This window comes from Saimiri boliviensis, chromosome 10, assembly GCF_048565385.1.
Source record: "Saimiri boliviensis isolate mSaiBol1 chromosome 10, mSaiBol1.pri, whole genome shotgun sequence".
NCBI lineage: Eukaryota > Metazoa > Chordata > Mammalia > Primates > Cebidae > Saimiri > Saimiri boliviensis.
Window position 1 is genome coordinate 50,510,441 of NC_133458.1, and position 25,818 is coordinate 50,536,258.

The following is a 25,818-nucleotide window of genomic DNA, read 5'->3' on the forward strand; positions in this document are numbered from 1 at the left end:
GCATGGCGCCCAACATCTACTTGGTGCGCCAGCGGATCAGTCGACTCGGCCAGGTGCGGCCTGAGGAGGAGCCTCCCTGTCCCCGCCCCGGCCCGCCCCTCGCCTCCCCGGCCGCCCCTCTCCGTCTCCGCCCCAGCGCCTCAGCCCGCGGCTCAACCGCCGCCGCCCCGCCCCGCCCCGCCCCGCAGCCGCCCGGGCCCGCCTCTCAGCCCGGCCCGCGCGCGCGCCCCGCCTGCCCTTCCTCGCCGCCCAGCTGCTCGGGTCTCCGTCGGTCCCTCCTTCTCCGCCCCGTCGTCCTGACTTTCTCTCCCTCCTTCCCTCAGAGGATGTCCGGCTTCCAGATCAACCTCAACCCGCTCAAGGAGCCGCTCGGCTTCATCAAGGTCCTCGAGTGGGTGAGTGCAGCCCGCGCCGGCCAAGCCAGCTGCGGCTCTGCGCGGCGCCCCGGCGGGGGACGGGGGACTGCGAGCCGGGACGCAGCCCTGCTCTGCGGCCTTTGAGGCCGCCGCCCCGGGACGGGAGTGGACGGCAGGGAGGGCAGGGAGGCCGCGGCCTGGGCCCGCGCGGGGCGGAGACGCCGCGGCAGGCGTCGAATCACGAGTTCCTCGACCGCCTGGCTGCTGGGGAGCCACCCTCCCTCGCCGCCGGAGCTCCCCTCCGGGTGCCCCCGTGGAGTGAGAGTTCACATTTCCCCCCGGCTCCACCGCCTCCCGCAGAGGAAGGGAAAACTTCCTGCTGCGGTCCAACCGAACCCGGCGGCCGGCGTCGCTCTCCGCGGAGACGCTCAGCGGCTGCGTCCCTGCCGGTACCCACTCGAGGTCCGGCTCCCTGGGTAGCCGATGTCGTCCTGGAGACGTGATTTGGCGAGCATTCCGTTCTTAACTTGTTTTTCAGATGGGCTCCTAGTTAAAAATAGTAAAAATATAAACCGTGGGCCAGGAAAACGAAGGAAAGGCCTTTGAACAAAACGCATCGAGTCACTTCGGTTCACTAACACGTTGGGAATGGGCATCGTGTTTGTTTTGGGTATTTCCAAGCAACATCCTGCTTAGAAAGTCAGCTTTTAGTCCTTTCCTGAGCACACTCACAATCATTAACATCAAGGAACACTTATTAATTCGGCCTTGGCAATGATCAGTCACTTGGAGGGGTTGGTGAGGATACCAGGCACTGCAGGCTTCTTTCAAAACTTCGTGGCCCAGTACGTATTTGTACAGGCAAGTTGTGTTTATAGACAGCAACATTTACATCCATAGCTTTTTCACCTTTTAGTGTCAGAGTGGTGAAGGAGAACTTCTAATTTCCTGTTTTAAATAACCTACCGAGGATGTTTTTAAAAGCAACATAGAAACTCAGTTTCTCTGATGGGTACCTAATGTGATTTCCTACTTAGACCACTGTAACTGCCCAATGGGTAAGGCGGTTTCACCATTCACTGAACATTGTGTGTGTTTTCTGAAAACTGGAGTGGTGATGACTTCACATAAATGTCTACTTTAAAGATGCATATGTACTTCAGTTTTTTAAACCTAAGTCCAGATTTAAGTATAAGGAAAAAACCATTATTTAAGCATTTCAAAATTGCAAGAGGAAAATCGCAACAACGAGTCTAATCAAATATAAACGTTAAGACAGTCTTAATATCTAGTAGATTTAGTCTCACTGAGGTTTGTAATTAAATTTATAACTAGCAATTTAGACTTCCACTTACATGAAGAGGCAGTTGTTTACATCTGTGCTTATATTTTTTGTCAAGTTTTTAAACAACTATAGACTTAGTTAACTTTTTCTTAATATTTCAAGCACTAGTGATAAGTTAAATTGTATTCTGATGTACTTTAAAAAAATATCCCTTTTTAAGCGCCATACGGAAATACCACTTTCAGTTTGAACAGCCTGTTACTAAACAGGAGAGCCTTTTATGTAAAGACTACACATTGTTAATGGTGTGGTAAATATTTATTCGATAAATATTTGACTATTTTATACCAGCTATGTGCTGCACACTAGCATACCAAGATGAATAACCCATGGTCTTTTCCTCATGATCTACTGAAGATGAAGGGCATGAAAAAAAATGTGAAAATGCCAAGTAATAAACTATAATAAAGGTGTATGCAAAGAATAGTAGATGAAATGAGGAAGAGATCATTTGCTTGTAGGTACTAGGGAGGACTTCATAGATAAGAGATCACTTGAAGGATGGGTACTAGTTTACTTGGGGAGTGGCCTTCTAGGCAGAAGGAATCTTATATTCAGGGTTAGGAAATGTCGAAGTAGCATAACCCTGTGTGAGAACTTAAAAGTAATTGGGGGTTGGTTGGAATATATACTGGGTGAGAAAGTATGGTTTGAGATTATTCTGAGAAGATTTCAAAGAGCTTGGCTCCTTCTAGGGTTAATCTTTGGAAATCTGGTCCCTTTCCTTAGGAAAATGCCTATGTATAGGGTACAGAATGTTGGAGTGTTTATTGGATCATTTCCACTCAAGCCCAGAATCCCTGCCTTAGATGATAGGAACTTACTTAAAGCTTTAAACAAGTCAATAATATGATTAGATTTGCCTTTTGGAAATTTTCATTTTATTAGCAGTGTAGAGGATGGATTGGCAAGGTCAGAATTGGAGGAAGGGAAATCTGTTGATTGAGGAATTATGAGGGCCTAAAATTAGTTTCAGCAGGACCAAAGTGATTGACAAAAGGGGTTTACAAAATAGAATATATTTGGAAGGTAAAGAAGAGGGAGGACCCTAAGATGACTGCGGTCTTTCTGACTTGGTTGCCATTAGCATCTTATTCAAGGTACGTCATTAAGAGTAGGAGGAGCAGATTTTTGTGGAAGGTCAAATAAGGTTTTGGATGGATTGAGTTTGTGGTCTCTTTAGATCTTTTGGAGGTATCCTATAGGATACAGTTGTATATATAGATCGAGAATTTAAAATCTGTTTGGGCTGCAGCTTCAGCAGCTATCTGCCTGCAGAGGATAGACGGAATGGTTAGGAAATGGAGACAAGTAATGCTTTGGCCTCACTATTAGAATTTCAAGAAAAGAGAGCCCCAAAACATTAGTTACAAAATGGCTAAGTAAAATAGAACTAAAATGTGTCCCTTGCTTTTACTAATCAGACTATTGATGGCTTCAGCAAGAGCAGTTTCAGTAAAATCAAAAAGCCAGATTGTAGTAGGCTGACTGAATGTGTGATGAGAAAGTGAAGACAGTGAGCATAAACAGCTATTTGACTGTGAAGATCGGAGAAATTTGGTGGTTAACGAAAAAAAAGGGGGGCTAGTTCAGCTTATAACTCAGTTGCTTAAATGCTTTCTCTGGAGACAACCATTGTATTTGGTATGCAACAAAACTCTATTTGCATGTCCCATTTTATCATACTATTAAGAGAATACAAAGGTCAAAGTGTAACAAAATTTTTACTGCTTCATCAGATGTTCTTTTTTTTTTGAGATGGAGTCTCGCCCTGTCACCAGGTTGGAGTGCAGTGGCACAATCTCTGCTCACTGCAACCCCTGCCTCCCAGGTTCAAGCAGTTCTGCCTCAGCCTCCCCAAGTAGCTGGGATTACAGACCTGCGCCACCACACCTGGCTAATTTTTGTATTTTTAGTAGAGCCGGGGTTTCACCATGCTGGCAGGATGGTCTCGATCTCCTGACCTCATGATCCGCCTGCCTCAGCCTCCCAAAGTGCTGGGATTACAGGCGTGTGCCACTGCGCCTGGCCTCATCAGACATTCTTAAGTAAAACTGGTGTGTGTTTTTTGTTCTGTTTTTTGTTTTTGTTTTTTTTTTAACTGCAAGTGTATGGCAGTGAAATAGAGTTTGGTATTCTTGCTGATTCTTACCAAGCCCAGCAGTTTTCCCTACCATTGTTATCTGCTTCATCAGTACAAATGTCAACACAGTGTAAAAGGCAAATAATGTCTTAGTATTGTTATGAAAATGTTTTACCTTCATGAACTGAAAGAGCCTTGGGAGCTTTCAGGGGTCCACAGACCACACATTAAGAGTTGATGAGGTAAACATCACTGGGGACCAGAAACAGAACAGAAAATATGGCAGGGAGAAGGACTATTCCCAAATTTGGTAACTATTAATAAATCTGGAGAAAGTTGAATTGACGGTCTGAATTTATGACTGACTTAGAGCTGAGTACTTAAAAGTGTAGAAATAGAACCTGGAAGGCAGAGGTTGCAGTGAGCCAAGATTGCACCACTGCACTCCAGCCTGGGTGACAGAGTGAGACTCCATCTAAAAAAAAAAAAAAGTGTAGAAATAAAGATATATATATAGCCACTCAAGACCTGGACCAATCTACTTGCAGTCTTAAGGTCTAGATCTGTGATAACTTGAATTCACTTATGTTGGTGGTTTGGGGGTTCCTTCATAAGGTGTGGTGTTTGTGGACTGGGGGACTCAGAAGGCCAAGCAGAAATGACTATGACCATAAAGCCACTAGATAGGGATAGAAGCAGGAGGGGACAGTCAAGTTGCACCTACATCAAACATCCTAAAACACATGAAGGAAACTTAACTTTTACTTAAAAACTCAAATTATATCAGTGGCAACAAACGCTATCAGTTTTCCACAAAGTGACAGGCTTACTTCAAGACAGCCAGCCAGATCAACAACTCATATACTGATTCACTCTAAAAGACATGAAAATAGTAGAGCAATTGTACAATGGTATTTATTTATTTATTTATTTAGAGACAGAATCTCTCTTTGTTGCCCAGGTTGGAGTGCAGTGGCATGGTCTTGGTTTACTGCAACCTCCTTCTCCCAGGTTCCAGCGATTTTCCTGCCTCAGCCTCCCGAATAGCCATAACTACAGGTATCCACCACCTCACCTGGCTAATTTTTGTGATTTTAGTAGAGACAGGGTTTCACCATGTTAGCCAGGCTGCTCTCAAACTCCTGATCTCAGGCAGTCCATCCACCTCAGCCTCCCAAAGTGCTGGGATTACAGGTGCGAGCCACACCGCGCTTGGCCATAATCCAAATTTTTAAGGGTTATAGAATTATCTTGGCAGGCTATTTAGAATTTTCTACTATTGTACATCAGAAGCAAAGGGAGATAGAGTGAAATTGAAGCACTTTTCAACTGACTTTTTGCCCAGTGGAAATAAACTGAAATATCAGCATCAAAAACAATACTTTTTTTTTGGATACAGTCACTCTATCACCAGGCTGGAATGCAGTAGCCTGATCTTGGCTTACTGCAACCTCTGCCTCCCAGATAGCTGGGACTACAGGTGCAAGCCACATGCCCAGCTAATTTTTGTATTTTTAATAGAGACAGGGTTTCACCACGTTGGCCAGGATGATCTCAATCTCCTGACCTCGTGATCCACCCACTTAAGCCTCCCAAAGTGCTGGGATTACAAGCATGAGCCACCATGCCTTGTCAAAAAACAATACTTTTTTTTTTTAATTAATAACTTTAGTAAACATTTCAGACTTTGACTCATAAAAATCAATACCTTGGGCTGGACGCAGTGGCTCATGTCTGTAATCCCAGCACTTTGGGAGGCCAAAGTGGGTGCATCCCCTGAGGTCGGGAGTTCAAGACCAGCCTGACCAACATGGAGCAACCGGTGTGGTTGCTAAATACATTAGCTGGGTGTGGTGGCACATGCCTGTAATCCCAGCTACTCAGGAGGCTACTCAGGAGAATTGCTTGAACCCAGGAGGCGGAGGTTGCAGTGAGCCGAGATCGTGCCACTGCAAGCCAGCCTGGCAACAAGAGCAAAACTCCATCTTGGAAAAAAAAAAATCAATACCTTGGGCATCTAATCTTTTGATTGTAAAGGCAAATGTGTTATAATAGTTCATTTTAAGTATTGAGTGGTCATTTGATTTAGTAAAACCAGTATACATTTGTTTTGCATGTAAACCCTCATATATAATATACTTTTATATCTATTTTTGAAGATTTCAGTCATGTTACTTTGATAAACTAAACCTTGGACAGAAAGAGATTTTAATTAGATGATTTCAGATTAATGATGGAACTAAATAGCAGTGAGGACCCTGCAACTAGAAGCATGTAAACAACACTCATAAACCAGGTGAATACTTACATTCTCTAGTAGAATCCTCAGAATGAGCATGGCCTAGCAATAGGCGTTAGGTCTCCAAACTGTTTTTAAATTTTATTTATTTATTTATTTATTTCGAGACAGGGTCTCACTCTGTCACCCAGGCTGCAGTGCAGGGGCAGGATCACAACTAATTGCAGCCTTGACTTCCCCAGGCTCGAGCCTTCCTCCCACTTCAGCTTCCTGGGTAGCTGGGACCACAGGCGCACACCACCACACCCAGCTACTTTTATTTTTTTTAGAGACAGAGTCCACCATGTCACCCAGGCCAGTATCGAACTCCTGAGCTCAAGTGATCCTCCTGCCTTGGCCTCCCAAAATGCTGAGATGAGCCACTGCACCCAGCCTCCAGAGTCTTTTTTTATCATGAACTCCTATTAGTGCAAAATTTTATGGACACAGCCACCTAAAAGTTAGGTGCATGTTTTACTGTGTCAGTTAGTATCTTAAGGTATGTTATATACTCAGTGCAAATTTTGTTTATATTTTTAAATCCTAGTATCTTAAATCATAGTATTGTTTCAGACACTATTCTGATAATTTGATTGTTTTGCCACCTTCTTGTGATCTGATTAAGTAGCATGTTTTTACGTTGTAATGAGGCTGATGAATATAGTTACAGAGTACATATAGAGTATGAATGCTTCCATTTTCCTTTTTTATACTTAAGTGTGTATGTTACCAATCTGTCGTTTCTTTGAAGACATATTAAACCCACAGGTCGATTTTGTGAAGGTTATTTTGGTTAAAACGAGACAATTTATTTCATAAACCCAGGCCCACTCACATTGTAATGCATGACCACTAAAAGCGAAATAAGTGAGGTTATCACTGTCCGTCCTTCTGTGTATGAGATTTCTCTGACCTTCAGGACACCCAGCATGCTATACTGACTGACATGTGACCTTCTGATGTCCACGCCCAGCATCAGTTTCAGTGGTATATTAATTGCAATAAAGCTTCAATTCGTTAAGTCTAAAAGCAGATATAAATAGAAGTTTATATATTCTTGTGTACCAGTTAATTGATTACTCCAGTCTAATTTGGAGACTAGTGCTGTAGAAAACCAGGCTGTAATATTCACCCTGATGTTACAGATCTTTGAATAAGATCTGCCATGGTGGTCCTCTAGTGTGGGTCTGGTAGGCAGAGATGTATGTGGGACTGTTTCTCTGGTTACTTGAGGCTGTATGATTAACATGTAACGTTTCTGATCTAAAAAGAAGCTTGCTGTCACCCTGCCTCTGGATTCTTACTAGTTACTCTGCAGATAGAATTTTACGTGAGTAGTTTCAGTCATTCTTCATGGGGTAGGAGTGTATTGGAAAATGAATTTCAGAAGTGGCCAGAAAATACAAATCAGAACACTAGTACTTTTTCATTTTAGACTAGGGTTAGAAACGGAAATGGTCATAGGAACCACCCTCTAAAGTAAATGAGTGAAGCAAGATGTTTGGAATAAAAACAATAGTATATCGGTGATTACTGGCAACTACCACACATCCTGAGGGCTGATAAGAAAATGGAGAAGGAGATAACCTGGAAAGCACATGCTTTGCCATAAGTGACATCTGTCTCTCCGTTCTGACTGTTGCTTCATGAGAATGTGGGTCTGATGTTGCCATTCTTCGGTTTTCCCACCCACACTCAGGAAAAGCAGGAAATCCAAATTTTTATGTGTGGTATCCTGATATTAAAACAGTGACAACAAATTCACATTTTTTTTAAATACTAGAAAGGCCATACAAATACACTTGCAGGCCAGGTTTTAACAACAAGCTGCCAGTATATAACTTCGAATTTAGATCAAAATAGCAGTAGAATATAGGAAGAAGTTAGATAGTTGGATATTTTACCCTCAGAAAATTTTGTGCTTTGTTTAATATAAAATATGTGTTTTTGTCCCTTTTTCTATAAGATGAAGACCAGAATTGCTGTCATGGTATTTATTTATCCTTATAACAAAAAGCTTTAAAATGATAGTTATGTAAGATCCAAATATGGTTTTATTTGTGAGTTATTGGAAATTAATTTCTACTTAAGCAGTTATTTAGTGAGCATTTGCTATGTGCCCGGTTTTCTGCTAGCTAGTCATTGAAAATCCTAAACAAGACCAGGTGCAAAAACATGACAGTCTGGCAAAGGAACAGTAGAAGTGACAGTCTTCAAAGCAACAAACTGGCTGGGCGCTGTGGCTCGTGCCTGTAATCCCAGCACTTTGGGAAGCCGAGGTGGTTGGATCAAGAGGTCAAGAGATCGAGACCGTCCTAGCCAACGTGGTGAAACCCATCTCTACTAAAAATATAAAAATTAGCTGGGAGTAGTGGTGCGTGTGCCTGTCGTCCCAGCTAGTCGGGAGGCTGAGGCAGGAGAATCACTTGAACCCAGGAGGCCAAGATTGCAGTGAGCCAAGATTGCACCACTGCCTGGCGTCAGAGTGAGAGTCCAACTACAAAAAAAAAAAAAAAAAAAAAAGCAACAAGCTGTAGTGTGATGTGCCATCTATTTGCTACTCTGTATTAGGTAATTCGTTTTTCCTTTTAATTTTTTAATTTTTTTTTTTAAGACAGAGTCTCACTGTGTTGGCAAAGTGTATTAGGTGATTCATTTTTCCTTTTAATTTTTTAATTTTTTTTTTTTTTAAGACAGAGTCTCACTGTGTTGGCGAAGCTGGTTTTGAACTTCTGGGCGAAAGCAATCTTCCTGCCCTGGCCTCCCAAAGTGCTGGGATTACAGGCATAAGCCACTGTACCCGGCCTCATTTTATTTTTTATAAGGCAAGTTACACAAGAAAGATGACTATAGTAGAGTTCATATATAACAGAGTTAATGTCTATGATAGCTCAAGAGAAGAATCATGAGTTCTGCCACAAGGAATTGGATAGGGCCTTAAAAAATGAGCTAATTAGAGATAGGCGGCATTCCCGGCAGAAGAAGCATATACGTCTAAGACATAAATACATGCTATGTTTCAAGAACAGTAAGCAGTACAACGTGACAGAATGGTACAGTACCTGGCAGTGAATATAGTGCAGATAAATCTATCTAGAAAGATAAACTTGAGTATAGATCAGCCATGCTTTTTTTGCCAAATTAAGAAGTTTTTTAAGTGTTGTTTTATTTGTTTGTTTGTTTGTTTGTTTAATTTAGGTTGAAAAACCATTGAGGAAATTCCTTTAAATCGGATGGATATCATCAGATTTTTTTTTTCAGATCAGTGTGACATCATTCTAAACTAGCTCTGTCCAGTACAAAAAAATACAATGGGAACCAAAAATGCAAGCCACATAGTAATTTTCAGTGTTCTATTAACCCACTAAAATGTAAAAGGAAATGGGTGAAATTAATTTTTTTTTTTTTTTTTTTTTTTAAGGCAGAGTCTCGCTCTTTCACCTAGGCTGGAGTACAGTGGCACAGTCTCTGCCCATCTCAACGGCCGTCTCCCGGGTTCAAACAATTCTCCTGCCTTAGCCTCCCAAGTTACCGGGACTACAGGTGCTCATCACCACACCCAGCTAATTTTTTGTATTTTTTTAGTAGAGATGAGGTTTCACTACATTGGCCAGGCTAGTCTGGAACTCCTGACCTCATGATCTGCCCTCCTCAACCTCCCAAAGTGTGGGATTACAAGTGTGAGCCACCGTGCCCAGCCATAATTTTAACAAGACATTTTACTTAACCCAATCTATCCAGATTATTGTTTGAACAAGTGGTCAATATGAAAATTATTAATATTTTACATCCTTTTCATACTAAATCTTCAAAAATCTAGTGTGTATTTTGCAGTTAGAATACATATCAATTTAGATTAGTGACATGTAAAGTGTTCAAGAGTCACAAGTAGTATTACAGGGTACTGCAGCTGTAGAGCCCACGTTTTAGAGGATAAGTATCAATTGGAATGAAATTGGAAACGAGAGGAAGAGTCTGCTAGGTTAGTCCCAGTGAAAAATGGTGAGGGCCTGAATGAAAATAGGGTCAGGTGTGATGTAAGCAGGTAAACACAACTTTTTAAAAAAATGGTTTTATACTCTAAGTAGTGACATGAAACATAGTTTTTGTTTTAACTCAGCATTAGATTTCTATGATTCATCTACGTTGATGTAGGCAGCTATAATTCTCTCTTTTTTGCATATAACTTCCCATTGTAAGAATATACTATGGTGTTTTATCCATTTTACTGTTACTTTTCCCCTCCCCCCTTTTTATGAACATTCTAATACCTCTCTTAGTATGAGCAAGGGTTTCTCTTAGATCTATATACTAGTAAATCCTTTGTGACATCATGTTTATTACAAATATATCCACCTAGTTGGTAGCTTGTTTTACATTCAACAGCTGACTTGATTAAAAGATTTTTTTCTGTAGTTGAATTTATGGTTCTTTTTTACAAAAAAATCTTAAATTCTTCCTTTTCATGTGGTCACAGGTTTTCTTTTATATTGTTTTTAAATTTTTTAAAGACTTTTTACTTTTGTCTGCAGCTCATCTGGACCATTTACTGAACAGCTTCTTTGTATCATCTATTGCTATATAACAAGCTACCCCAAGCTTAGCAGTTTAAAACAACAGACCTTTATTTTCTCATCCATTTTTCCCTGGGTCAGGAATCTGGGAGCAGCTTAGCTATGTGGTTTGGGCTTAGGGTCACCCATAAGGTTTCAGTCAAGCTGTTGGTTGGGGTTGCTGTTATCTCAGGGCCTCCTGCTCATTCTCATGACTGTTGTCAGAGGATGCCCTTCCAAGCTCAGTTATGTGGTTACTGGCAGTCCTCTAAAAGTTGTCTGAGTATCCTTCCAACATGGCAGCTGGCTTCCCCCAGAGAAGGAGAAAGTTCAAGAGAGTGAGAAAGGAAGACAGAATTTGCAATCTTTGGCCAGTCACAGTGGCTCAAGCCTGTAATTCCAGCACTTTGGGAGACCGAGGTGGGCAGATCACAAGGTCAGGAGATGAAGACCATGCCAGCCAACATGATGAAACCTTGTCTCTACAAAAATTAGCCAGGCATGGTGGCAGGTGCCTGTAATCCCAACTACTCAGGAGGCTGAGGCAGGAGAATTGCTTGAACCTGGGAGGTGGAGGTTGCAGTGAGCCAAGATCAAGCCATTGCACTCCAGCCTGGGTGACAGAGAGAGACTCTGTCTTAAAAAAAAAAAAATTAGCAATCTTTTCATAACTGAGTCTCAGAAAAGACATTCCATTTCTTCTGCAGTACCGTGTTCTATTCTGCAGAAGCACGTCACTGTGTTTAGTTCACACTCAGGGGAAGGGAAATCAAGCTCCACCTCTTGATGGGAGTTATATCAAGGAGTTTGTGGGCATACCTTTAAAACCACCACATTCCTTTCCTCTGTGATCTACAAATCAACTCTGTTAGATACAATTTGTCTTATATACACTAGTCTTTTCCTGGCCTGTTTACCCCTTTATTCTGCTCCATTGATTCAATTTGTGTATCTCTCTTTTTTTAAAAAAAAATCTAAATGTGGATATAGGCTCAAGACTCATTTTGTGGCCTTTTGTTTTCACTCTGTGTATTCATGCATATTCATTCTAAGAGAATATCGATTCTTCTATCTTTACCTCTTTTTTAAAAAAACCCTAAGACATTATTTAGTATAAATAATGAAAAATGACTTCATGACACATTTTCCAGGGAAAGTTATTTTTACATATTTTGAATTTCTTTCAAAACCAGGGATCACCTCTTAACAGTTAAGACCCCAAACTAAGTGTTGGATATTCCCTCAGACTCTTCGTATCTGTAATCAAATTCTTTTAGTGTATTTCTTCCTTGTGGTGGGGGGAAAAGAAACCCTTGACAATTACTATGATTTGAATTATGGCCTACAAAATTCAAGGCCCTGGAATAATCCATGGGAGGCATTATATCAAGTGAAGGTTTGATATCAAATCTTCATTGAATTTTATCTACTACTGCTTGCTGAGTAGCAGTAGTAGACCTTGTGTGACCTTGAACAAAACCAAGTCTCTTCAGGTTTCTATTGTAGGGAAAGACAAACAAATTAAGTGCTGTGTCAAGCCCTGGTAAATAGAATGGAGGAGAAAGAGAGTAGAGGGAATAGGTAGTGTGGGATGGGGGATGCTGTTGTTTGATATAGCGTGGTGAGGGGAAGGCCTCTCTGAGGTGGTCATACTGGAACAGGAAGCTGTGGAAGTGAGGGAGTGAACCATGTGTTCCAGGCAGAGGAAATAGGCAGTTCGAAGGCCCTGAAGGAAGAGTTTATCCTGTGTCATTAAAGGTATAGCATGGAAACCAGTTTGTGTATACAGATTAGGTAAAGGAAAAAGTAGCACCACGAGGTCAGAAATACAAGGGAAGAAAGGATCCTGCAGGCCTTTATATGAACTTTGGTTTTTATTCATAGAGAGCTTAAAAGCCAATGGAGGCTTTTGAACAAAGGACAACATTTTAAAAGATTGTCTTGGCTGTTGTGTTGATAACAGACTGAAGCTGGGGCAAGGACAGAAGCAGAGAGATCATTTAGAAGGCTGTTAGCGCAAAATCCAGGCAAGAGGTGATGGTAGTTCAGATCAGGAGGCAGTACGGGTGGTCAGATTCCAAATGTATTTTGAAAATGGCACTTTGGGAGGCCGAGGCGGGTGGATCACGAGGTCAAGAGATCGAGACCATCCTGGTCAACAAGGTGAAACTCCGTCTCTACTAAAAAGACAAAAAAATTAGCTGGGCATGGTGGCGCGTGCCTGTAATCCCAGCTACTCAGGAGGCTGAGGCAGGAGAATTGCCTGAACCCAGGAGGCGGAGGTTGCCGTGAGCCGAGATCGTGCCATTGCACTCCAGCTTGGGTAACAAGAGCGAAACTCTGTCTCAAAAAAAAAAAAAAAGAAAAGAAAAGAAAATAGAACCATCACCATTTGCTGAAAGATTGAGCTCTTGGACTTTAACAGCCTATCTGGAGTTTTTTGCCTGCTTATGTTGTTTTGTAGAAACTTTACAAGTACAAAAATAAAAAGGAATTTTTTTTTATCTTCCTTTGAAAGGTGACCAGTGTTAAAATTTTGATGCATAACCTTTCTAGTTTTTGTTGTTTAAACCTACTTTATATGTAATGAACACTTTCTGTGGTGTTAATCTCTAACATTTTAATGGCTATATAATGTTTCATTGCATGAATGAATGGATGAATTCCCTAAATGTTTGATTCCCTATCAACATTTAGGTTACTTCCAGGTTTTTTTTTTTTGTTTTAGATAGTATTTGAGAGAACATCATTACATTTTTTTAATATATACATGATTAGGAAAATAAGTTTCCAACAACTTTGTGAGACCTGGCAGTACCCACAAGGGAGGCTTAACAGGCTCATGAAGTAGTGTCTCTTCTCTGCTTACAACCTCTTGGCTTTACAAATTACTGGTAACTTGCGTTCCAAATAAAAATACCTCCAATTCATCCCTTTTGATTTTGATACTAATAAATGAGTCTCCCTCTGTATTTCATACTAATATTTAGTAGATACGCTAAAGTATGAGCAAATGAATTGTCATATGTGCTGGTACATTCATTTCTATATTATATTCAGAAAAATACAATCATATTTGTTGAGGTTTGCCAGTGAATGTTTTCATGTCTTTTACCATCTTAGTTTGTGTTTAAGAATTTCTAGCCAGGCATGGTGGCTCACACCTGTAATCCCAGCACTTTGGGAGCCCGAGATGGATAGATCACAAGGTCAGGAGTTCAAGACCAGCCTGGCCAAGATGGTGAAACCCTGTCTCTACTAAAACCTACAAAAAAATTAGCCTGGCACAGTGGCAGGCGCCTGTAATCCCAGCTACTCGGGAGGCTGAGGCAGGAGAATCACTTGAACCTAGGAAGCGGAGGTTGCGGTGACCCAAGATTGTGCTACTGCACTCCAGCCTGGGCAGCAGAGTAAGACTCTGTCTTAAAAAAAAAAAAAAAATTTTTTTTTTTTCTAGAATGTAGCCAGGCATGGTGGCATACTCCTTAGTCCCAGCTACTTGGGAGGATCACTTGAGAATTCAAGGCTGCAGTAAGCTATGATTGTGCCACTACATTTGAGTCTGTACAACAGAGTGAGACCCATCTCTTTAAAAAAGGGTAGCGGGGAGCTGGGCACAGTGGCTCACACCTGTTATTCCAGCACTCTGAGAGGCCAGGGTGGGAGGATTGCTTTAGTTAAGGAGTTCAAGACCAGCCTGGGCAACATAGTGAGGCCTCGTCTCTACTAAAATTCAAAACAATAAAATAAAATAAGCCAGGGGTGGTGGTGTACACCTGTGATCCAGCTGCTTGGAGTGCTGAGGTGGGAGGATCGCTTGAGCCTGGGAGGTGAAGGCTGCAGTGAGCCCTGATCATGCCAGTGTACTCCACCCTGGGTGACAGAAACTCCGTCTCAAAAAAAGAAGAATTTCTAGAATTTTAGTGAGCCAGTCTTTAATAATCAGTGTGCTTACAGTTTTGTTGACCCTTGTTTAGGGTGTAGTAATGCTTATGTTTTTTTTCTTGTCTTTTTTCGTCTTACTTTGTATAGCTTGCTTCTATCTTTGCTTTTGCCACCTGTGGAGGTTTTAAGGGCCAAACAGAAATTCAAGCGAGTTGTCCTCCCAAACTTAATGAGAATAAAACTATTACAGCTGTTTTTGGTTATCCATTCAGGTGAGTTATGTTTCTTTTTATGGTTTCACAACTCTTTACTTTCACACTGAGTTACTAAGATTTCCAGTAATTTATTGATTGTGGGGGGTAGAAAATTTTAGATTGCATGCTCATTTGTAAGGGATCATTACCTCCCAAAAGGTGGTACACAGACCCATGCCTGTCTGCAAACATATCCTGGTCTGTAACAAAATAGTACAGAAAGTGAGAGTAAGCGTTTAGAAAGTTTTATAACAATGTGATATTGCCTTAATAATTTTGTTCTAACAGAGGATAGGAAATTTAAAAGTAAAGCAAAATAGAGACTGTTCTATCACCTTAGTATAAGAAGCCCTAATGTAACTTAGAAAAATCCAGATTCTCAATGTTTTTTGCAATTGCTGAATGTTAATGTCTTTATATAGTTTTAAGACATATATGTATATAAAGAAAAGAGTTTCTATATTTCATCATTAGCATAAAGCCATACTTTCTTACTCTTAAAGTAAAATGAATATTTCATCTGTGAAGTCTTGTTTTTTTTTTTTTTTTTTTTTTTTTTTTTTGAGACGGAGTTTCGCCCTTGTTACCCAGGCTGGAGTGCAATGGCACGATCTCGGCTCACCGCAACCTCCGCCTCCTGGGTTCAAGCAATTCTCCTGCCTCAGCCTCCTGAGTAGCTGGGATTACAGGCACGTGCCACCATGCCCAGCTAATTTTTTGTTATCTTTAGTAGAGACGGGGTTTCACCATGTTGACCAGGATGGTCTCGATCTCTCGACCTTGTGATCCACCCGCCTCGGCCTCCCAATGTGAAGTCTTGTTTGACATCAGTATCCATTGAAAAGTTTATTAAATGTGTCCTATGTTTAAGCCAGTGTGGGAATCTTTCACTTACTATCTTCACTTAATTGACCTAGGACTCAGTTTTTTGATCCAATAATTGGAAATATCTTGTAAGGCTGTTTTGATGATTAAATAAAATCTCCATATTAAAGATAAGTCAGATAACAAGTGGTTAGTATAATCATCAAACCCTCTCTATCTTGTGTCCCTTCTCCTAGATGCGTCTCATATAAGGAGCTGCTACAGCCTCTTTAATGAAAATTTTTTGCAGTTTATGAATGGGAAAAATGACAGGCAGTATTTATTATTAGCAACTAATTGATTTAGGGTTAAAATGTTAATCATTGTTGTAATTGGCTCTCTTGGGGCTAGTCACACGTACTCTGCCTCCCACAATGGAATATGATGTCTCAAAGTGTAAACTATTTGGTATAATCCCTCCTAACTGGCTAATTTTTTACTGCAGAAAGATAGTATCTGGGTATAAAAGTATTTAATTCAGTCTGTATTCAATATGTCAAAAACCAATACCAGGTATTACTTATATACATTTATTATAAAAATGTCAGTTTACTTAAATATATTTGAATTTTACTTTTTTCCCAAATGAATGTTTTGAGTATATTTGGGGAATATTTTTTGAAATGTCACTTCCGTGTTTTGCTTAAATGTTTCTGTCTCTGTTGGGAAAAGTCCAGTAATTCATACATTTATTTTAATAGGTTGAATGAGGCATCATTTCAGCCACCTCCAGGTGTAAACGTATGTGACGTAAATTGGAAAAGTTTTGTCCTCGTAGGCGATTACTCTTCTTCTGCACAATTCTATGTTACCTTTGCTGTCTTTGTGTTCCTGTACTGCATTGCTGCCCTTCTGCTTTATGTTGGCTACACGAACCTATATCTGGATAGTCGTAAACTTCCTATGATTGTAAGTAATGACTTTTTTAGGAATTTGTGTAAATTAAATATAGGTTTTCTTTACTGGAAATAAAAATGCTTAATGTGGCCAGTTCAGTGTATGTTGGCCTATGTTTGCCACAAGGTTGAGCTTTCTTCCATTAAGTTTAACCCAATTTTTTTTAGCCTATTTGCACTATAAAGAAAGTTTCTTTTTTTAACTCTATTTTATTTTAACTTGGAAAAAACTCAGATATGTAATAAAGCACATCAGGTTACAAATAGCAAAAAAAAAAAAAAAAAATTAAGTCAAAATTAATTCTTTTAATTTGAAGAATTACTGATCACAGCGTAACTGTTGTAACTGTTTTTGCTTGTAACTGTTTTTGCTTTACACAAGTTGTTTTTTTGTAAAAACTTGCTTTTACAAGTTGTTTTTTGTAAAAACTTGCTTTTACACAAGTTGTTTTTTGTAAAAACTTGCTTTTACAAGTTGTTTTACACAACTTGTAACTGTTTTTGCTTCTTACCTTTTTTCTTTCTCTAAAGGCCGACTTTATACTCCTACAAAATTTATTGAGCTTAATTATCTGTATCATGGGTTTGCAAACTGTATCTTGGAAGTCACTATCTTATTTTTTATTTTTACTTCTTTATTTATGTGTTTACTTTTTGAGACAAGGTCTCGCTCTGTCACCCCAGCTGGAAGGCTGTCGCACCATCTTGGCTTGCTGCAGCTTCAACCTCCTGGGCTTAAATGATCCTCCTTAGTAGCTGGGACTACAGGCACAAGCCACCATACTCAGCTACTTTTTGTATATTTTTATAAAGACAGAGATTCACCATGTTGCCCAGGCTGGTCTCAAACTCCTGTACTCAAATGATCTGCCTGCCTTGGCCTCCCAAAGTGCTGGGGGTTATAGGTGTGGCCACTGAGCCTGGTGTTTTTTTAAATAAAGGTTTTTTTTTTTTTTTTTTTTGAACTCAGCCATACACAATCATTTATACATTGTGGGTGCTTTCATCCTGCAGTGGTAAAGTTGAGTAATTGTAACAGAGATAACAAATATTTGCTATTTGGCCCTTTTCAAAAGAAGTATGTTGATTACTGGTCTATATCCCTAAACTCCTTAATTTAAAATCAGACCCAGAGAATTCTTATACTCAGCATTAGTGGCAACCATGAACTCATTTTGAATCTTTGAGGTATCAACAAAGGACTTAGATTTGAAATCCTGATACTTTTCTTGGCTTTAGAGCCTACTGAGCTAGAAATATTCTCTGAGATTTTAGTCAGTAGAATCTGCCCTGGATTATTGGTGGCAAATCCAGAGATAAATCATGATTTTAAGCTACACCTCCACTATAAAAGAGTAACTACAAAGTCAGTTATTAGTGACTCAAAGGGAGAAGAGAAGTGTTTTTTATGTGTGATACTGGTCATTCATATGTGTGAGAAAACACCTCTGCCAGTTATTTTGTGAAATTACTTTAATGGGACGGCTATTTAAATATAAAAGATTATTAAATAAGCTTGCAAGTTTTATTTACTTATTTATTTTTAATTTTTGCTGCTGGATCATAAGAATGCAAATGGTAAGTAAGTAATACAACAATCTTTTATCATTCAGATTTATTCTATTTCTTATGTCATAGGAGACATAAGAAAATGAGTGGTTTTCATAAAATACTTCTCAGTTGTTAAATAGATATCAGCTGTTTTAATTTTCAGTGCTATTCAACATGCATGTTAGGAATCTATGTCTTCTGCAGACTTCAAATTTTATTTAAAAGGGAACTAGAATGATCTTATAGATAATTATATTTTATTAAAATTCTTTATAACTAGAAGCCATTTCTTACCATTTTGTCATTATCCCAACAAATTTTTAATTAAATCAGTGTGCCCTTTATTTCTCATATTTTGTCTAGTAAAATTTTTTAAGTACTACAGTTTTTAAAGCAGCATTCAGGTCTATTTTTGTAGGTGGTTTTTCTGTCTGATAAAATTATAAAACTGATCTAAGTGTATCATTCAGAAAAGTCAAAAGTAATTTTCCACCTCAGAATGACCAATTAGTGGTCATATAAAGAGATAATCCAGAATTGGTTCTTTAAGTAGGTTTTTATTGTTATAAGATGTAATGGGTGCTTCTTGTCTGTAAAAGTCTAGCTTCTAAATTTAATTTTCAATTCTACTTCTAATTTAACCATAAAAATATTTAAAAGTTTTTCTTTGAGAGGCAGGGCATGGTGGGTCACACCTGTCGTCCCAGCACTTTGGGAGGCCGAGGTGGGCAGGGTCACTCCAGGAGGTTCAGGAGTTTGAGACCAGCCTGGGTAACATGGTGAAACCCCCATTTTTGCTAAAAATACAAAAATTAGCTGGGCATGGTGGTGGCCACCTGTAATCCCAGCTACTCGGAAGGCTGAGGCAGGAGAATGTCTTGAACACTGGAGGTGGAGGTTACAGTGAGCCGAGATCATACCACTGCAGTCCAGCCTGGGTGACAGAGCAAGACTCCATTTTGAGATACCCAAAATTTAAGATATCACCAAATATGACATTAATTTTGAGGTACTATTAATGAGGACAAGCTCTTTTTAGCAATATTCTCAATTCTGTGCTAAGGTGTTTCTAGGAGTATTTCAATTATGAAGTTTTAAATTTATGTCAATTCTCTTTTGAAGTAAATATAGCACTTTTTTTGTTGTTAAGTAGCAAGAATTTAAAGTTTCAAGGCAATGTGGAAAATTGGGAATACCAGAAAATGAATCCAAACAAAATTAGAATATCCCAAATTCTAAAAATTATGAATGATATTGTGAATTGCTGGTAGTAGAAGTAGAGCTGCCCCAGGCAACTGCAGGTTGTGCATTGCAGAGCTCCAGGTGGCACCGTTCACTTAGAGTGCAGTGTGACTAGAGTCCTGAGTAGACCAAATACTGTCTGCAGGGACCAGAATTCCCCCCTTGTTCCTTCACCTAGGGTTACTTTGTGCATCATTTTCAGAAAAGTTCCTGCTTTTGAAATATAATAATGTCGTGCCTCAGGCCATCAAAGTGGATGGATATAAGAGCATAATCAGAAAAAACAAAAACAAGAAATTGGAAGGAAGAAAATATCTGAAAATTAGGAGGGTTTGACATGTATTGATCAAAGCTGTGAACTTTACTGTAAAGAGAAAATATTTAACATGCAATATGACCTCATGTTACTCATCAGTTTTCTAAAAGACATTGTATTTCCAGCAACTGTTTAGAAAATGTCTACCTGCAGCAGAATGTACAGCAGATGTCCAGCAGTAAAAAGAGTACTTCCACAGTGAAGAAAATACAAGCTGTGGTATTTTAGCCTTTTCTCTTTGATCCAGGTTTTTTTAAAAGGACAAGTAGCAGAGAGCTCAAATGCAAAATGCACATACTTCCATGTTTGTGTAATTAGCAATTATTGTTTTTGGTCCTCTGATCCTAAGTATTCATTCAGTGTTGTCTTGACCAAGTGGGCAAGCTATATAGCATAGCTTCTGTATCTCATAAGAAGTCACTGGTATTTATCCTAAATATTAGGTTAGTGCAAAAATAATTGTGATTTTTGTCATTAAAATAAATGGCAAAAACTGCAATAACTTTTGCACCAACTTAATAAGTGACTAAAAGGTGGCTGGCAAAATAAAAACTAATCAGGCTTATTTAAAAAACAAAATGCTTCTGTGATAAGCTCCAAAATCCATTCTGTACAGCAGTAAAAAGGGGAGTGCTTCCACAGTGCAGAAAATACAAGCTATGATATTTCTAGCCTTTAGACCAAATACTGTCTGCGGGACCAGAATTCCCCCTGTGTTCCTTCACCCTAGGGCTACTTTGTGATCGTTTTCAGAAAAGTTCCTGCTTTTGAAATATAAGAATGTCATGCCTTAGCCAACAAAGTGGATTTTTGCTGCAGATACGTAAGAGCGTCTATCCTTGAGTGTATGCATATGTTTAGCATATGTAGCATCCAAAAGATACAAATTTTGTAGTATTCCTACCCTGGTCATTAATTTGAAGCAAGATCAAACAAGATTGAACTTATGACCTAAAGTATTAAAATCATCCATTAGAACCATTTATTCTAAAATATTAAAACCATTCCATTCTTAGTAATAAATAGCAGAGAATTCAATACAGAGTTAATAGTGATAAGGTATCTAGGGAGATTTTTATTGTTGCCTTTTTCTTAATATAATGAGCATTCTTACAATTTGTGGTTAGGAAATTTAAAAGAGAGAACCATTCTGGTGTGGGCTTTTCACCATTTTATTATACGTCTCATGGAGAATTCATTTTAAATGAAGTTAGAGTTTTACAGAAAAAGGATAAGGGAGTTGAGAGTATATGCAAGGGATAATAACAAAGGACCTTAGAATAGAAATTGATTAAAAGAAGTGAGGACATTAGTGAAGTCGTGAGACAGTAAAAAAGCAACAGGATCAGATTCTAAGTCTTAGTGGAGCTAAAGGAGTTTTAGGATTGGGGTTCCAGAGAGTCAGCTGGAAAAAGGTGTTTTGGGAAATGGGATGATCAAAACAGAGTATGGAGGGATACAGTTATTGTTGATGATAAGGTCTAAGGTATGATCCTGGGAGTAAGTGGCTGATGTAAGTTTATTTTGAAGGCTCTATAAAACTTTGGTTTCTAGTGTGAAAATCTTAGACTTCTGAGGATCCAGATGACTGAGTCTTATTTACTGTTGTAACTCAGGCACTGTGCTTGTAACACCAGCAGCAATGTTTACTATGCTGACTGTTTCAATAAAGTATATCATGAAGGCCATTTCTCAGTACCATAAGGTTGAATGTAATCTCAGTTTCTTCGTCATGGATTTGAAATTTAGATTAAAATTAATTGTTCATTATTAACTCATACTGATTTTTGCTTTAGGACTTTGTTGTTACTCTTGTTGCCACTTTTTTGTGGTTGGTGAGCACTTCAGCCTGGGCTAAAGCTCTGACAGATATTAAAATAGCTACCGGTCACAATATTGTTCAGGAACTTTTGCCTTGTCAGAAGAAAGAAGCACTGTGTTACTTTAGCTCTGTGACCAGTATGGGATCTCTAAATGTATCTGTGGTATGTATGCATTATTTATAAATTATTTTTATATTTCTTTAAAGTACTAGTAATTCAAGAAAGCAATAGCTTTCAGTAAATCTCTGGATGGTTTTCATTTTTACTCAGCTATCTGAATTCGAGTTACAATATAATGTTTAGTGAAGAAAAGTTTGTTTTAAAAAAGTATTACCTGTAACCAAGATTATGATTTTATTCATCTCTGAGACCTTTTTCCATCTAGTCAGATTGATATCTGGGAAGATTAATTTTTTTTTTTTTTTTTTTTTTTTGAGATGGAGTTTCACTCTGTCACCCAGGCTGGAGAGCAGTATCATGATTTTGACTCACTGCAGCCTCTGCCTCCTGAGTTCTAGTGATTCTCTTGCCTAGGCCTTCTGAGTAGCTGGGATTACAGGCATTTGCAATCACTCCTGGCTAATTCTTTTGTATTTTTAGTAGAGAGGGGCTTTCGCCATTTGGGCCAGGTTGGTCTCTAACCCCTAACCTCAAGTGATCCACCCACTTCAGCCTCTGAAGGTGCTGGGATTACAGGCATGAGGCACTGCACCTGGCCAGGAAGATTAATTTCTTTGAGGTTGACTCATGTGGGATGGGAAGCAAAGTTGTGTGACTCTTCTTTTTTTCTGACTACAACTGTTGAATTGGAGTAGAAGAGATGGTAGGATGGGGGTGATAAGAGGTGAGTAGGAAAAGGTACACGAGCAGTTGATAATCATTCTAAATGAGAGAAAAGTGAAAACATTCATAAGAATAGCTAAATCTCTTAGCCATGATTTTATATGTTTCATTGGGAATAAGTAATTGTATAACCACATTTTGTACACTGAAATATAGTCTTTATTTCACATTGTATGTAGTATTAACGTTTAAGTGAAATAATGATATACTGCCTAATAATATTAAATATTTAAAGAAAATGAGATTTTTAAGTAGGGCATGAAATTTTGTAAGTAGGTATTTAGTTTTCATATTTATTTTTCTCTTTCATAGATATTTGGCTTTCTGAATATGATACTTTGGGGAGGAAATGCTTGGTTTGTGTATAAGGAGACCAGCCTACACAGTCCATCAAATACGTCTGCCCCACATAGCCAAGGAGGTATTCCACCTCCTGCTGGAATATAATTAAAGGGAGAAATACACTGTATGAAGTATATGTTGATACTATGACATGTTGCCAACATCTGGAGAAGCATTATTTGTTTCTAATAAAAGTAATGGCTTTGTCAATATATTGGTGGGTTTAAAATTTTGCTGCTTTTTTACATAAAGCCTGTGCCTTTCCTAGAAATTTAAGATGTAAATGTATTCTCACCTGTAAATTTGAAAGTTCAGGGTCCTATTATGAGATGATACACTTTTTTTTAATGAACAGTAATTTTTTCACTAAGCTGTTTGCCTTCTAAAGTGTTTACACCTTAAGCCTTAACTTGTGTCTTCATTCAGAAAACAGTTATATTGTCATACCATAGTAGGAAGAAAAATCTTTATTTGGAATATACACTACTGTAAGTTTGTACAGATCATATAGCTAAAGACCTGTCTTTGCTCAAAAAGCCTTGATTACATAAATTGTATTTAGGAAAAACATATTTAGTTCAAAATTTATATGTAACATTGCTTATGTTATGATTTTTTTAATTGCAAACACTTGGGATATATTTCTTTCTGTTTTTCTAAATGACCCGTGGTACTTAATAGGTGTACTAAAATTGTGTTAGGAGCAGGGATTTGGAAATTTCTGATAGATGTGTAGTTAATTCAGTAAATCTGTTGATGATCTTCTAGTGGTTTAATAGGCTTGCTATGTAAGTAGAAAGAACATGGCTCAATTAGATATTTTTATATGTATGGGCATTACTCTTAGTTATATTTGTTTCCTGTCCTTTGTTGCTCAGGCTGTTTAAGTGCAGGCTGAGACCTAGCCTCTTTGTAAGTAGAGTAAAATAATCCATCTTTTTTTTGCAGACCCTATTCACAGGGTTAAAAAAATTAAGATTGCTTTCCAGGTTTGAAATTTACCATTGAGAGTTAATGAAGTTGCTATTTTGAGTTCAGCATTGATATTGTGAAAATAAATGCAATTTGGATTTCATGTTTCTTAATATTCATTCTTGTTTCACAAATGAATGATTAAGGAATTACGCATCATAAAGTAACCTAAGTGAGTTATATAATGAGTGTATTGTCTTTGCACCCACATATAGGTATATTCTGAATACAAGCTTATTCACATTTTGCTTCCTCATCTTTTTGTTGTACAGGGATTCAGGTTTCTTATTCTTACAACATGATTGTTTATATGTGAAGCACATCTTGCGATTGCCTTATTTTTGATGCTTTTATTCATGATAAGAATTGTCAATATGAGAATGTATATCTTTTTTGCAACCAACTTAATAAAGGGGTTGAAAGAGTGCACCGATTGTTAATATTACAAAGAAACCTTCATCTGAAAGGCATTGAGCTGTGCAGAACGGAACTGATTTTCAAAACAGGAAATAGAATCACAGTCTTAATGTCTGGCAAGGCATACAATAGACAGAAATGCTTTGGAGACTCTGGTTCTGTCCTTTTTTCTTCCGACCTCATTTAGAAAATACTTATTTTTAACCCTCAGATTAAGTTTTCCTGATATACCTTTTCTCATTGTCTAACTAGCAAAGATTCCTGATTAAGAGTGTATGCGCTACAACGAGACTACCTAGATTTGAATCTTGTCCACACCACTTACTAGCCATTTAACTGTAGGCAAATTGCCTCAGTTTGCTTATGTGGAAATCGGAAATAAAGTAAGTAGTTCCCTCCTATTCACTGGAGATACGTTTCAAGACTCCTGGGGATGCCTGAAGCCAAGTGTTGTACCAAGCCCTATACGTACTGTTTCTTCCTATCCATCCATATGTACACTTATAATAATAAAGTTTAATTTACAAATGAGGCACAGTAAGAGATAAACAATGACTAAGAAAAAAGTGGCACAATTTAAAACCATACTGTAGTAAAAGTTATGTGAATATGGTCTCTCTCTCAAAATATCTGACTATCCTGTACTATGGGGAACTGAAACTAAGAATAGTGACACAACTTTCCTGATCTCAAAGTGTGTTTATGATTTAAAAGTGAATTAATAAATGTAAGGCCCTCAAAGTGTGTTTATGATTTAAAAGTGAGTTAATAAATGTAAAGTCCTTAACACAGTATTCTGCATTTAGTAGGCACTCTATAAATGTTAGCTATGATTACTAACTTTTGATAGCATCTAATACAGAGATTCTCAAAATAGGAACTCACGGGGCTGGAGTGGTGAGGGTGGTGATTTTGGACAAAGAGAGGCTTGGCTTCAGGCTTTCAAGCTTCTCCCTTTACAGTCCTTAAAAGAGTTTTGGATCTTTTGGTGTGTTTTATTTTCCTCTTGGTGGTTGACATAAGGTTAATGAGATCAAAATTTAAGAATTAAAACTGTATTGAGATTAGAGTAGATTTTTAAAAGAGTTGTATTGCCTTTTCACTTTCTGCTTTTGAACCAACATTACAAGGTAACCCATTTATAGGATAATTTCCAGGACAGGAGTAATAAAAGCTTTGCTTACTAGGTGTTAGGTTGTGGAGAATTATTTATAAACAGATGAGCATTATGAATGTTTTTGTGACTAGAGGTCACTTGAATAGAAAGATGTGTAACCTGACCTGCTGTAAATGTTAAAGGCAATATTGCTTATGTTTCACACTTGAAAAATTTTTACATAGTATTTCAGATTAACAGGTAAGTATACAAAATAATATTTAACAATTGTTTTATTTGCATCAGATGTTTGTTTGTTGTTTGTTGAGACAGGGTCTTACTCTGTTGCCCAAAGTGGAATGCACTGGTGCCATCTCAACTCACTCTTAACTTCCACCTGCCAGGCTCCAGTGATCCTCCCACCTTGGCCGTATGAGTATCTGGGACTACAGGCACATGCCACCATGCTTGGGTAATTAAAAAAAAAAATTTTTGTAAAGATGGATTTTCACTATATTACCCAAGTTGGTTTCAAACTCATGGGCACAAGCAATCCTGCGCAAGCAAGCTTCCCGAAGTGCTGGAATTACAGGTGTGAGCCACCGCACCCAGACTTGCATTAGATTTTCTTTTTCCTTTTTTTTTTTGAGACAAGAGTTTCACTCTTGATGCCCAGGCTGGAGTGCAATGGCACAATCTCGG

The 25,818-nt window shown here is 38.6% G+C and overlaps 1 protein-coding gene across 1 annotated transcript; it reads left to right on the plus strand.

The window, feature by feature from the left end:
* Positions 1-203: 203 nt before the first annotated feature.
* Positions 204-24,030, plus strand: SYPL1 (synaptophysin like 1). The gene is given in 7 exon segments (XM_074379251.1): positions 204-395; positions 1,139-1,186; positions 1,188-1,217; positions 14,648-14,772; positions 16,320-16,527; positions 21,420-21,608; positions 22,602-24,030. Coding segments are annotated over 7 exon segments (804 nt in total). The 5' UTR covers positions 204-326; the 3' UTR covers positions 22,737-24,030.
* Positions 24,031-25,818: the final 1,788 nt, after the last annotated feature.